General features: G+C 32.3%; 1 protein-coding gene across 1 annotated transcript; it reads left to right on the top strand.

Moving 5' to 3' along the window:
- Window positions 1-1,291: 1,291 nt before the first annotated feature.
- LOC11439350 (pentatricopeptide repeat-containing protein At2g25580-like) lies at window positions 1,292-2,739 on the top strand. Its single transcript, XM_024776879.1, is given in 2 exon segments — window positions 1,292-2,222; window positions 2,225-2,739. Coding segments are annotated over 2 exon segments (1,446 nt in total).
- Window positions 2,740-14,809: the final 12,070 nt, after the last annotated feature.

Genomic DNA, 14,809 nt, shown 5'->3' with positions numbered 1-14,809 from the left:
TTCACCCAGTTCGTCCAACTTGACCTACTGTAGAGGAGAGATTGATCTCTGCAATCCACTATCAATGAGTTATTACAAAGAGATACAAATGAATTACAAGAAATTAGCTTCAACAAGTCTTACTCAAGTTGCTCACAAATGACTCTCCACTCATGTGTTTTCCAACCCCATAAATCTTCTCCAAAAGTCATCAACCCTTTACCAAAGAGCCCCCTCTTTTGGTTCTCCAAGATTCACATCCTGAAGCTTTGAACCTCACCCAAAGACGCCAACCTTTAGTATCTAAAACCCTAAAAGTTCCCTCCTTTTGTTTCCATGAGATTCACCAAGCTTACCCAACAAAATGGGTCATGGAGTGCTTAAAACATGTTTCTGTCAAAATCGTGTCACGTTTTCCCAAATCGTGTCACGATTAATTTGGCATCCAGAGCACACCCATTCACGGCCTTAAAAATCGTGCCACGATCCCAAAATCGTGTCACGATTCCAACACTTTCTCAATTTTCATTTTTGAGCCACATCTCAACAAATATATATGTTAAAATCTAGTTTTTGAACCTACAAATGTTCAATATATATGTTAAAATCTAGTTTTTGCTTAAACCTTGTTTTGAATTCAAAAAATTTCGATTTCGTTTTGTTGTATGTGCTAGTTAGTATCAATGTAAATTTACGTTATTCATTTTTTTTTTTTTTTATATTTAAAACTAAACTAATAATTACCGTGAACCCTGGTTGAATTAAATCCCGGTAAGATCTTTAAACCTTACACCAATGCTACACTAGTTCAATGTCCGGTCCAATTTTGATTAGTTTAGTTCGTATAAATTATATGCAGTTGAAGTAGATGAAAAACATTTGCCTCTATTTATGGAAATTGTGAAATACTGTTAGGTTAATTCCAAGAAAATGTAGAGATGCATAAACAAATTGTTGGCAACTTCTAAGAAAATGCTTATACTCAATAGAAAAACAAATTGTATGCATGCACCATTATATGAAGAAAGCAATTGATAGAGTTGGAACCTTAGGGCTGAAATTCACAATGTTCTATTTTGTTCTTTGTACTGTTTCACAAGTTTTCAGCCATACTGTTTGTTAACTAATTCTTTTATGGTACAATATCCTAGTAACCTTTTTTAAGGGATTATTAAAAATGGATTCTTTGTTTAGCTGATTCTTCCTTTATTTGTTCATTGAGTTTTGTGAAATCTATGGTTTTAATTGACAAAATGCACTGACTTTATTCTTTGAATTAATTTGTTTTTCATCAGATTATGCTAAGTCATTCATGATGTTTTCTAAAAAAGCATCACTAGTTACAGTTAGTTCTCTTTTGAAGTTGTGCAATGGATGTTGTTCACGCCATGTTGTGAACTGTATCAAAGGCTGCAATACGTCTAGGGCTATTTGCACTGCTACTGAAAGGTCGGATTTCCAATTTTCTGGTGGTTACGATTCTTTGCATTATCAACAAAATCTTGGAGGGTTGTATAACCTATGGGAAAGTGGATCTTATCGGGATAAACTTGCTAGTTCAGGTAGTTTGTATAACGGCACACTTGAGGAACTAGATAGTTTTTGCAGGGATGGTAAAGTGAAGGAAGCAGTTGAAAATTTGCAAAAGTTGGAAAAGCTTCATATTCATGTGGATTTGCAGCGTTGTTTGCAATTAATGCGCATTTGTGGGAAGGCTAAGTCTCTTGAGGAGGCAAGAGTTGTACACAGACATGCTTTGCAACATTTGCATCCTCTTACGGTTAGCACAGACAATAGAGTATTGGAGATGTATTTTGAATGTGGTTCTCTAGATGATGCAATCGACGTGTTCAAGAGCATGCCTGAGTACGATTTGACTACTTGGCATACTATGATAATGCAACTCGTCAAGAATGGTTTTGCAGAAGATTCAATTGATATATTTACTCAATTTAAAAACATGGGACTAAAACCTGATGGCCAAATGTTTATTGGAGTTTTTGGTGCATGTAGTATGTTGGGAGATATTAGTGAGGGAATGCTGCACTTTGAATCCATGAGCAAAGACTATGGCATTGTACCAACAATGGCCCATTATGTCAGTCTAGTAGAGATGATTGCTAGTATTGGGCATCTTGATGAAGCCTTGGAGTTCATTGAAAAGATGCCAATGGAACCAAATGTAGAGGTATGGAAGACTTTGATGAATAGTTGCAGAGTTCATGGAAACACTGAGTTGGGGGATGTTGTGCTGAACTAGTTGAGAAGTTGGATCCTTCTTGTTTGAATGAGAAAGCTAAAGCTGGCCTTTTACTTGGAGAAAATTCAGACTTAATAAAAAAGAATGAGCAGAACAAATTAACGATAAATCCAAAAGGTCAGAGTCGAGTCCATGAATTTCGAAATGGAGATACGTCCGATCCAAAAAGTGATAAGATTTATACTTTGCTTAGAGGTTTGAGAGAGCAAATGAAAGAAGATGGCTATATTGCAGAGACGAGATATGCGTTGCATGACATAGACGAGGAAGGCAAAGAAGATGTTCTCCTTGCCCACAGTGAGAGACTTGCTGTTGCTAAAGGTCTCTTTAGCAGTCCTGCTCGTTCAACTATTAGAGTAATTAAGAATTTTCGTATTTGTCCTGATTGTCATACTGCACTGAAGATTATTTCTAAGATCGTGGGAAGAGAACTCATCATCCAAGCTAAAAGGTGCCACCATTTTAAAAATGGGCTATGCTCTTGCAAGGATTATTTTTGAATATGAACCTAGGTATCTTTGATAGTTAAATATATTCGAACTGAAGTGATATTGATATTCCATGATTGTCTTTGACGAACAAAATTTAATTATGTTTTGAAATTTGTATATCTATATCAATATACAAATAATATGATAAAACTTAAGTCACTGAAATACTCATGCTTCCGGATCTGCAACGTTGACGTCCAAATTATTGGTTGAATATGTAATTGACTGATGTAGATCTTTCAAGAGGCACTGAACAAACATCGCGACAAAACGCGAAATCAAACGCCGCACAAGACGACGAACAACACAACGCCGCACTTAGACAACGAAATCACAAAAAACACAAAAGGAAAAACTTGATAGATGTGAAAACCATTTATTTAGATTGAAAGAAAAGGGGAAAAAGATGTAGAGGGGTGATTCTAGGACAAAAAATGACCTAAAACCACCCCTCCTCGATGAACGAAGGAAAAAGAAAGTTTAGAGAGAAGTTGGAGTTTCTCCCACTAGAAAACTAGGGCTGGCTAACACATCTAGTAATTTGTATAAGAGCTTATATTGACAAAAAAAAAATTCAAAGAGTGTTTTTTTTTTTTTTAAAACGCCAAAATGGAATATATTATGACCATACACGTTATACCTGACAGAAGGCGATATCATGGTACAATACGAAAAAGTTACAAAGTCGTTACAAAAGCACTAAAAAAGCAGAGCCAAACAAAGCCTCCAAAGCCTACTTATTTTCCCTTAAACTACTTATTTTCCCTTATTTCCAATTCTGCCCTCGAAGCCTCATAATTCTAATTAATTATATTTCTCCACTAAATAATAAAATAGGGGCTACTAATAAATATAAATACACAACAAAAATATCACTCATCAAATAAATCAATTGAATTGTAAAAAGACTCTAAACTTAATAAAATAAAGAAATAAATAAAATAGGGCGTTACAGTGGACAGGTCCCTTGTTGATGACGTTTGGCATAAGCTGATCCCTTTGAAGGTGTCATTGTTTATGTGGCGTCTTCTTCGTAATCGCATTTCAACTAAAGACAACTTGGCGATTCGCGGTGTCCTCCCCTCCACGGACATGTCGTGTGCGATTAGGTGTGATTGTAACGAGTCTGTGTCACATCTATTTCTTCAATGTTCTTTATCAGCTGATCTTTGGGCCCTTGTTTGGAATTTTTTAGGCATTTCATTTGTGCATGTTGGTGAGCTTAGACATCATTTTAATCAATTCACTAAGATTGCGGGTATGCCAATCTATTCTCATTTATTCTTTAAGATTATTTGATTTGTTAATATTTGGGTGATTTGGAAGGAAAGGAACAGCCGAGTATTTCAAAATACGGCTTCTACTCATTGAAAAAGTGAAGCTGCATTCCTTCCTTTGGTTGAAATCTAAATAGATGGCTTTTGCTTATTCTTACCACGAATGGTGGAAACACCCAATTCTTTGTATAGGTGTCTGTTTGTAACTTCTTGGTTGTGGTTGGTGCTCTTTGTATAGATGGTTTATGTTTTCAACATATTATTTATTGCAGATTGAAGAAAAAGATGTATAATAAATAGGGGCATGTATGTAAAGAAATAAGTAATGTAGAATGATCTTATAATTAGGAACGGATGTAGTAATACTTACCCCGATTGTTTTTAGGCTTAATTACATTTTTGATCCTCGTGTTTTGCCTTACTCACGAAACTGGTCCTGCCCTTTTAAAACAGAACAAAACGGTCCTTCAATTATCATTTTTGTTGCATTTTTCGTCCTACCTCCTATTTTCAAACTCCAAAAACGCAGAGAAATGACAGTTTTAGGCGGTTTTAGACCTACTCATATGCTTAACCATGAAATCAACAAGGAATAAAACATGTGGGCACAAGGAATCTATTTTATTCAGCACACTAACAAAAAAAAAACCTAATTTGAAACATATCTTAGAAATTAGGGTTTTTTTGGTTAGTATGGTGAATAAAGTGGATTCTTTGTACCCACATGTTTTATTCCTTGTTTATTTCATGGTTGAACATAGGGGGTATGTCTAAAATTAACTGTCATTTCTCTGCGTTTTTGGAGAATAAAATGGGGGTATGACGAAAAATGCAATAAAAATGATAATTGAATGACCGTTTTGTTCTGTTTTAAAAGGGCAGGACCAATTTCATGAGTAGACCAAAACACGAGGATCAAAAGTGTAATTAAGCCTTGTTTTTATTAGAATATTCGGGATTAATTTGAGTTCAAGTGTAGAGGCTAATATGCTATGCCTCAATCGATACAAATACAATAAATAAATTAACGTAACTAAACTACGTATATACCTACAATACTACTCCTCTTTCAAAAAATATACTAATAAAATTATTATCAAACTATATATTTACTCAAACTCATATATTCACTTTGTTTTTTAATTTTAAGACAAATTCCATATTTTCTTTTTTATTGAGGAAACAAACATGTATTATCTAGAAACAAATACGTACAACTTACAACCAGTACCAAAGCAATACAACATCTTTTACGAGAACAACTATCGAGCGTATGTCACTGCAAAAAACTATCAAGTGTATGTGAATTTATACGAGGGGAGTTTTGAATAACCTTCTCATTCTTCATTCTATGTACTCAAGTGTAGTTTATTTGGGCAATTTTTTGATAGATAAGGACAAACCTTATACTTTTGTGCCAGCGGGTCCAAACATAGCTTTATTTCTGTCAAAAAAACCCCAACACAAATGAGTGAGGGCTTAACTCCTAAGTTGCTGTATTCTATTGCATCACTTATGTCTTGCGTGCGGTAAGGAGCTACTCTTGGTATAATTGCGTTATTTTCCAAAATAGCAGTGAGATTGAATTCTTCCATTAGTTCGATTCCTAATTTAAAGTAGTCATACTCTTTAAATGGAGTACACGACCCGTGTTTCTCCCATTGGTGTCTCCACAATATTTCGTCAGCTCCAAATAAATTTGGCCACTCAACTGAAAGCTTAGAAACCAGGCCAACAATCTAAAACAAATACAATTTAAAAAAGTGAACATTTTGATTAAAACTACATCAGTTAAATAATTGTTTTTGTCAATTTGTATGCAAAGATTTCAGACAAATAAAAATATAATATAGAGGGCTTATATAAAAGAAAATTTGAGGCACACACATACCTCGTTCGGATCAAATAACGGAGGGGTGCACCATTCGGGATGAGGTAATGCCCTATTTGAGGGCCAGAGGCCATGCAGTGTAAAATACTTGGGAATAGGATGTTTGCAACGTCTAAATGAGTTTATACAAGCAGCTGGAGGCCATTGATCGGTCCGTGTTAAATGATGATATCGCGGTGCTGCCATCATCTACAAGTTTAAACTATGTTAGTTTATTTTTACAAAAATACAAGACAACTATATAGTATTATATATTGCATAAATAATACTTGTTATTTTATAATTGTCATTTTAAAATTGTTTATACATATAAAATAAATTAGTAAATTGTTTACTTTTAATAGAATTAATTTTTTTTTTATAATGCCTTTAATTCTTTATTATCTCATTTCAAGTAGTTTTCTCTCTAATCTATAATAAATAGTTAAATGTTGACATAACAATTAATAATACTTATACTTTAAAAATGACCGTCAAAAAAGAACAAAACTTCTAAAAAAAAAAGGTCACTTAGCTAGAAAACTGAGGCTTTGTTTGGATTGATGGAGAGTGATGGAATGGAATGGAATGGAGTGGGATATATCCACATTCCATTGTTTGGTTTTCTAAAAAATGAATGGAATGGAATGGAGTGTGATGGAACCCATTCCATCCAATACCACTCATTTAACCAATTTTCTATTCCCCCAAATTGAAAGGTATCCGATGGAATGGAACATTTTAATAATAAAATTACAACTTTATCCCAATTTTGGCACGCATCATTCCGTTCCGCTCAAGTTTTTCTATTCCCCCCAAATTTTCTATTCCCCCTAAGTTTTTTTTAAAAAAAAATAAGGGTAAAATTGGAATAAAAAATTTATAACTCGTTCCGTTTCGTCAATTTCCAAACAATGAATAAAAAATAAGTTCCGTTCCATCATAAAGTATCCAAACAATATAATGAAATCTTTATTCCGCTCTATTCCATTCCGCTCCGTTCCGTTGATTTTAACTTAGCCAAATAGAGCCTGAGTGAGTATTATACATAATATGTTTGGATTTTGCATGGATGGTCTCAAAATTGAACCTAGGGGTGTTTATGTGATATAGGTCGAGCTAACCATGATAATCATAATCAGGGCCGTTCCTAGAGTTTTACGGGTCTTAGGCATAATATGAAAAAAGGGCCCTTACATAATACATCATAAATTATTTTTTTGCTCATTGTTGTGTTTTTTTAGCTCTTTATTTCGCTTTTCACTACCAAATAAATGTTTTTTAGACAACATCTGAAAATAAATTAAATACTCTATATACACCAAAACAAAATAAAATATCGTAGAAGTAGAGAAAAATAGCACATGCTCCATGGGATATATATAGCAAATCGAACTAAAAGGGCAAAAAAACATTAACAGATTTCAGCCCATTCCTATATCATATCAAAGTTTGGGCCTTTTCGGTGAATTTTGCTATATATACCCACCAAAATCCAAATATTTTTATATACACCCCCCATCTTAAAAAAAATTGGGCCCCCTACCGGAAAGGGCCCTAGGCCAAATATTTTTAACTGATGTTTTTCTAAAAATAAATTTTCCATTAATGTTACCACATCAATACAATCCTAATTGGCATGTATTCGAGGTTAGAAGTTAATTAGAACCATGGCCATGTCTATATTATGTAATATTCCTACAATCTAAAATAAGTTCACATAAACATGGAAGTTTTTGACCCAAAATCACCCATCTAATTTGTTTTTTCTATTTTCCTTTTATTGAAATAAGTAATTTTCACATCTATTTCGTTTTTGCTTTCGTGATTTCGCCGTCTTAGTGCGACGTTGTTTTGTTCGTCGTCTTTGTGCGACGTTGTTTGTCTTTCTTGTTTTGTTCGGGTATTTGTTCGGTTCAGATTGTAAGATCAGCTTCAATCCAGTGCAGATCAAATCAATGACTTTGGAGTCATCAACGTTGCAGATCCGGAGATAAGGGTATTCCGGAAACTTAAATATAATCATATGTGTAGGCTTTAGTACTTTACAGTTTTATGCTATTAACACGTATGAAGTAATATTATCACATAATTCATCAAAAATAGTAAGTGCCTCAAAAATAAAATAAACTAAAAATAATATTATCAGATGAGTTATTTTTTAACGAGAAGATATTATCAGATAAGTTGTATATCTTTTGGTCATAATTATAAACCAAAAAATATATATTTTAATACGAATATGATCATAAGTACTCCCTCCGTCCCTGAATAAGTGACCTAGTTGACTCTGACACACGTACCAATGCATATGTTTTATCTTTGATATCTTCAATTCTCTACTAAAAAAAATTATAAAAATTTAATATTTTAAAAATATTCATCGAGACGAATCCAACAACATCTTACATGATATTTTTTATCTTTGTAAATTAGTAGAAAAGTATGGTCAAAGTATGTCAAGTCAATAATGTATATTGTCAACTAGATCATTTATTAAGGGACGGAGGGAGTATTATATTCAGTTTGACCAGCCATAATAAATGACATGCATATGTTTCTACTTGATTGTATGCTAAAAGCAATAGAGTTGAAACCTTTTTTTTTTTTTTTTTTTGCAGAGGGAATAGTACCGGTACTTAGATTTAATGTGGGAATTTAGCATTTTGTACTTGTTTCCTCTTATTATCAATAATGAATTTTTAAATAAGTAATTGAATTCAAATGGTTAATTAGCTCAACCAACAAGGGATTGTTTAAAAGAATCTAAATTTTATTTTTAGGTGGAACAATTTCGTTTATTATTTTATTTGTCTTGACGGAATGTTAGATTACGTCTATGTTTGTTTCTTTGGTGGGAGTCGACGCCACCACACGTTTAACCAAAAGCTACAATATGTGGCTTCTCAAAATCCACGGCCAAATGGCCTTGGGACGCGAAAATATTACTTTAACCACGTATCAAAAGAGGCTATACAAGGGCTTCTATCCCTTAGAAGTCAGAACAAGGGTTAACTAAAAACAATACGTAATAATTTTTTCAGGGGAATAATAATTTTTTATATTTTCTGTTAAGGAAAAAAGTTTGACTAGCTATAGAATTATTTCTGGCATTCAAACCTTATAGGACAGATAGTATACCAATCTAAATGCCAGAAAAGCATTATCTAATTTGCTAAGCATTGAATTGATATGTTAATTAATTGTAAAGCTGGTTGTTGCTTCAGATAAATAGCAAGGTGCACTAACGTTACTATTTACTACACTATAAATTTAAACCAAATATCAACATGAAGTATATATATATATATATATATATATATATATATATATATATATATATATATATATATATAATCACATAAATTATATAATTCCCAATCATAAAATTAAATAATAAGAAATGTACCTTTGCGAAGTCAATCACTTCCAAGTTGCCACCATCTCTAAGCATGAGAGGCATAGTACGCCGCATCTGGTCTGCCGGAATAGTGTGGTTGCGTTGATCAGAAAGAAGATCCGAATGAAAAGGGAAAGAACTGATGAAAGAAGAAATGAAACTAAATCCATACACCATCTCAAAATGCACGCGAGATGAAACCAATTCCATGAACTGTGGTAAACCATCGGAAAGATGATCCGGAAAGAAAGGGAAAGATCCGATGAAAACCTTAGAAGCATGATAGACAGTGGAGTCCGTAGAACCATAGCACGCGGCGGATGAAGCGAGTATAGTAGTCGCGTCGTGACCGTGATAGACGACGGAGAAGGTGATAGAGATGCAACTGAAAACCTTCGCAGCATCGTTTTCGGAGGAGTCCGGAATGCAAACACAACTCAAAGCCGGATCGAAAACGGTAGTGGCAGTGTGGTGATGAATGACGGAGGAGAAACGAGATGTGGCCGGGGAAACAAGCGTGAAGAGAAAAATGAAAAAGAAAATGAAAGTTCTCATGATGAAAAAAAGCGAGATGATGAATCAGTGGGTAAATTCAATGCAATAGTCTCTCGTGGATCAAGTTTATAACAAACTCAAGTCATGCAGAAGTTTGCAGCAGAGTCACCAAAAGTGTGACACTAGAAGCTTGTATCCTCTACTTCAGTACGGTCCGTGCAAGCAAAATAACCAACCAACCTTTTCTCAATTTTTTTGTTTCATTTCCTTTTTCTTTTTTTTTTCATTTGGTTTTAATTGATTTTTTAGATTAAAGATTTAATAAAAAATAAACTAAAAGTAAACTTCTTTAAAATGGAATTAACTTTAAATAACGGTAATGGTCTCAGTTACGCTCGCGTTAAGATTGTCATAATTTCGTTTGTTGTGTTATTGTTGTCGTCGCAATGTGAATTAATCACAACAATGCACGAATATATTAAAATTATGTATACTATCATAATATTATATATATATATATATATATATATATATATATATATATATATATATATACACACACTCTTTTTCTATATATTATAAGATAAATATAATTATTACAACTTTACACAACACGAAAAATAGGTGATAGATGAAATAAGGGATATAAATAGTTTAACATAATCTCTCATTTTCTATTTTTCTTATGAACGGCATTCTATTTTTTTGCTTTTGTAGCATTCATAACCGAGTTTTGCGATTGAATCAACATTTTGTTAAGGTCACAACGAGTGTCTTGCTGTGATTTTTCTTCTTCCCATTGTGAAAACAAGTAAAAACAGTAACAACGGCGGCCTACACATTTTTGTCGCGGCCGTTTTCACAATAATGGACCCATTTTTAAAACCTTGCTAAAGTCATCATTATTAAAAAGGTTTTAATAGATGTTTTTACCTAGAAAACGGTTGCGACATAAAGGTGTATTGTTACCGTTTTTACTTTTTTTAGGGTGTGAAGATAAATCATAGAGAGACGCTTGTTATAATTGTAACAGAATGTTGATTCAATCGCAAAACTCTATTACGAGTGCAACACACTGTTATGAAAGCAAAAAACAAATCGTCGATCATAAGAAATCATATTGCAACGACCACAATCTATAGGGCAACAACCGGAATCACAACATTCTTAATTTGACCGTGATGAGACCATTGCCGTTGTTTGAAACCTTGGCTTCTAGGCTAATTCTAATTTAAAGAAGTTTAATTTTAATTTATTTATTATTAAAATTTTATCTTAAAAAATCAATTAAAACAAATGGAAAAAAAAAAAAAGAAACGAAACAAAAAAAAAATTGAGAAAAGGTTGTTCGTGAAATGATTTATCAAACATCAAATAAAAATTGAAAAAGGACGTTGTTCGCCAAATCGTATATCAAAGATGAGAGCATTTCCATCATTAAATTTCAACAAGGGGCATATATCCATCCTTTTTTTTTTCATTTGAAGGGGGCACAAAGTGATATGTTTTATTAAACAGATTTTCATTTTACTAAAAAAATTGGGGTTTGTGAGGTTTGAACACGGAACCTTCCAATTACAACCAACTTACTATTCCACTACATTAAGTATTGCATATAAAGCTCGTTTCTAAACATTTACTATGATAATCATGTCAGTTAGCATCATAAATAGCAAAATGTTTTTTTGTTTTTGAAAGATAAATAGCAAAATGTTTATAGAGAAAACAAAACGACATTTAAATAAATTTGTCCGTTATATATGTTTTTTTATTGCTTTTTTTTTTTTGTGCAAAAAGAGGTGTTTGGACGTTTTCTATTCCTTTGAAAAAAATATTTTAAGACATTTTCAATACTTATTTTTTTTTGGTTAAATTTGTTTTTGGTCCCTATAAAATTGGAAACTTATAAGTTTAATCCTTACTTAATTTAAATAGGTTTTTTAATCCCTACAAAAAATAATTACTTCTAATTTTAGTCTCTGTTACAACAAAGTTTGTTTAATTATTCTTAAACTCTTAAATTTTTAAACGATTTTTTTGAGACAAGTTTAGAACACTATGAAAGGTTCATTTAGTAAAATTTAGAATTTTTTAACATGAAACGAATTAAATATGAATTTTTTAAAACGACAAAAGTTAAAGATAAAATTAACAAAATCTGGACGTAGAAATTAAATTTTGCGACAATTTTTTGTAGAGGAACTTTTAGTAATGTTCTTGACACGTCAGTAAAAAATTGTTCAAAAACACAAGAGTTTAAGCATAAATTAAAAAAAATTGAATTGAGGTGGGATAATACTAAATGCAGAAATTTTTTTTAGAGACTAAAATAACTATTAAAATTATGTAAGGACTAAACATATTTAACCTTTTTTTTAAGGAATTTTCAATACTTATTTGAATACCGTATAATTTCATTAGATATAAATTATGTTCCCCCGTCTCACAATAATTGTCTTTTTAGTATTTTTTTCTCAAAATAATTGTCACTTTTGAATATCAAATACATCATTTATTATTTTGTCCCACTATTATACCCTTATTTATTGAATTTCATTCAACTTAACTACTCCAATAATTATAATTAATCATTTCCTTAATAATCGTGCTCAAACCTTAAACAACTAATATTGTGAGACAGTGGAAGTACATGATAAGACCAATGGGTTTGAATTTTAAAAATAAGTTTGTGAAATTATATAAGTTTGTTTAATGATTTTGGACATTTTATAGGTGTCATAGTTTTTTTTCAAAGAGGAGTGATATTTTGACAACCAAAATAAAACAACTTTAGGGACAACCTTTTTTTCTCTCTTTTCATTGGACAATAACAATAGAGAAAGAGAAAAGGAAAGAGAGGGAATAAAAGTAGAATGTGAGTATGAGAGAGAGTTGTCATAAAAGTTGTTTAAAAATGGTTGTTCAAATATCATTTCTCTTTTTAAATTCTTTAGGCCAAATATCTCTCCGGGTCCTTTAAGTTTCACGTTTGTTTTAGATAGGTCTTTTAAGTTTCTAAGGTTTCAGATAGGTCCTTTAAATTTCGAGTTTGTTTCAGATAGATCCTTTCTATCAAATAAACTTTGGCTTAACAGATGTTGATAGAAAGGACCTATCTGAAACAAACTCGAAACTTAAAAGACCTATCTGAAACCTTAGAAACTTAAAGGACCTATCTGAAACTTTAGAAACTTAAAGGACTCAGGAAGGTATATGGTCAATTCTTTAATTATAAGTCACTCAGTTCAATTCAATTGAATATATATACCAAAGAATTATAATGATTGGTTTATACAGTCGAGTTATTCGGTTTAACCAATTTAATCATTTAGTTCAACCAATAACCCATTGATTCAACCAATCAATTAATGAACCAATAACATTGTCGGGTCAATAACTGGTCCATTTTTAAAATTAATGAAGATTGCTAATGGTGCTTATATTTAAAGAAAGTAATATTAAAATTTCACCACCAAAGTCCACAAGTCGTAGCTCAACTGGAGAAATGTCGAAATTGTTATGTACGTCATGACCGGGTTCAAATCCGACATCTTCACTTGTGTGTGTGAGTTTATGATGACTTTACCATTTCATCTATCAAGTCAAAAAAATTAAAAAAAAATAAAGGCTTATTTGATCCAATGGTTGCTCAAATAATTTCAAGTTTTCATTTTGGTCCCACAATTAATAAAACGTATATTTTGGTCCCTCAATTTTTCCTCCGTTTACAAAATAAATCCTAACAATTAAGTTTAACCCAAATAATATCTATGATGGACTAATTTTAACCGTTTGATCTTTTTTAAAGAAAGATGACCGTTGGATACACATATCTATTTTATCTTACGCTATACCAGTACCACCTAACCTTTTTTTTTTTTCCTTTTCTTCATTTTTCTCTTCTACATCTTCATATATTCATCACAACAACCCCAAACCCAGAAGAAAGAAAAAAAAAACAATAAAAAATTTGTTATTTTCCTTCACTGTTATTTCCACGGTGTTCAGATTGAAATTCGAAATCATTTCTTCCATCAGCCACCACTAACCTCACTTTCCTATGGAACTTCTTCCTCTTATGCTTCACTCTTCCATACCTCTTCGTTACTGTCAACACCATCATCTTCTCCATTGTTGCTTCCACCAACATCAAGCCCCAACCGTAAAACAAAAATAAAAAAACTTCCTTAACTTTCCTTCTCTCGTTCAAATATTGGATTTCAATTCCAATTCCAATTCCAAACAAACCCAAACCCTAATTCCCAATTCCAAAATCCCCAAATTGAATTTCCCAATTCCTAAACTTGTTGTTGTTTTGGGAGAAGGAAAGACAAGGAAGGAATAAAGTGATGGTCCACCCACTCAGTTGCGTTTTCTGTTCAATTTCTGTATTGAAACCAGCTTATGTTCCACCCACTCTGTTGTCTGTCGAAAAGGGTCTCATGGGTACTTCTACCACAATAAAAATCCAAACTTTGACACAAACTTAGACAAAAACGAGATTTTATAAAATGGGTCGTAAACACTGTGAAAATGGCAGAGAAATTGGGAATTTGGAGATGAATTATGTGTGTGATTGAAGAGAAGAGGTTTGAGGGTTGAAAATGTTTGTTTTTTTTTCCGCGTGTATAGGAAGAAAATCATGAATTTGGGTTGTTGTGATGGTCCACCATATATATAAAATAAAAAAAATTATGTGTTGTTGTGATGAATGTATGAATATGATTGATGAAGATGAGGATGAGGAAAATGAAGAAAAGTTAGGTGGTAGTGGTACATCCTAAGATAAAATAGATATGTGTAATCCAACGGTCCTCTTTTTTAAAAAAAAGATCAAAGGATTAAAATTGGACAAATTAATAAAGTCTACGATGGACTATCTACAATGTTGGTTCACCATATACATTTGGGGTTAGACTTAACTGTTAGGATTTATTTGACAAACGGAAGAAAAATTGAGGACCAAAAGGTATATTTTATTAATTGTAGGACCAAAATAAAAACTTGAAATTATTTGAGGGACCATTGGATCAAATA

Source organism: Medicago truncatula, chromosome 2 (genome assembly GCF_003473485.1).
Source record: "Medicago truncatula cultivar Jemalong A17 chromosome 2, MtrunA17r5.0-ANR, whole genome shotgun sequence".
In the NCBI taxonomy this organism is placed as follows: domain Eukaryota; kingdom Viridiplantae; phylum Streptophyta; class Magnoliopsida; order Fabales; family Fabaceae; genus Medicago; species Medicago truncatula.
The sequence above is the reverse complement of the archived record's forward strand: the minus strand, read 5'-3'. Positions and strand labels throughout refer to the sequence as shown.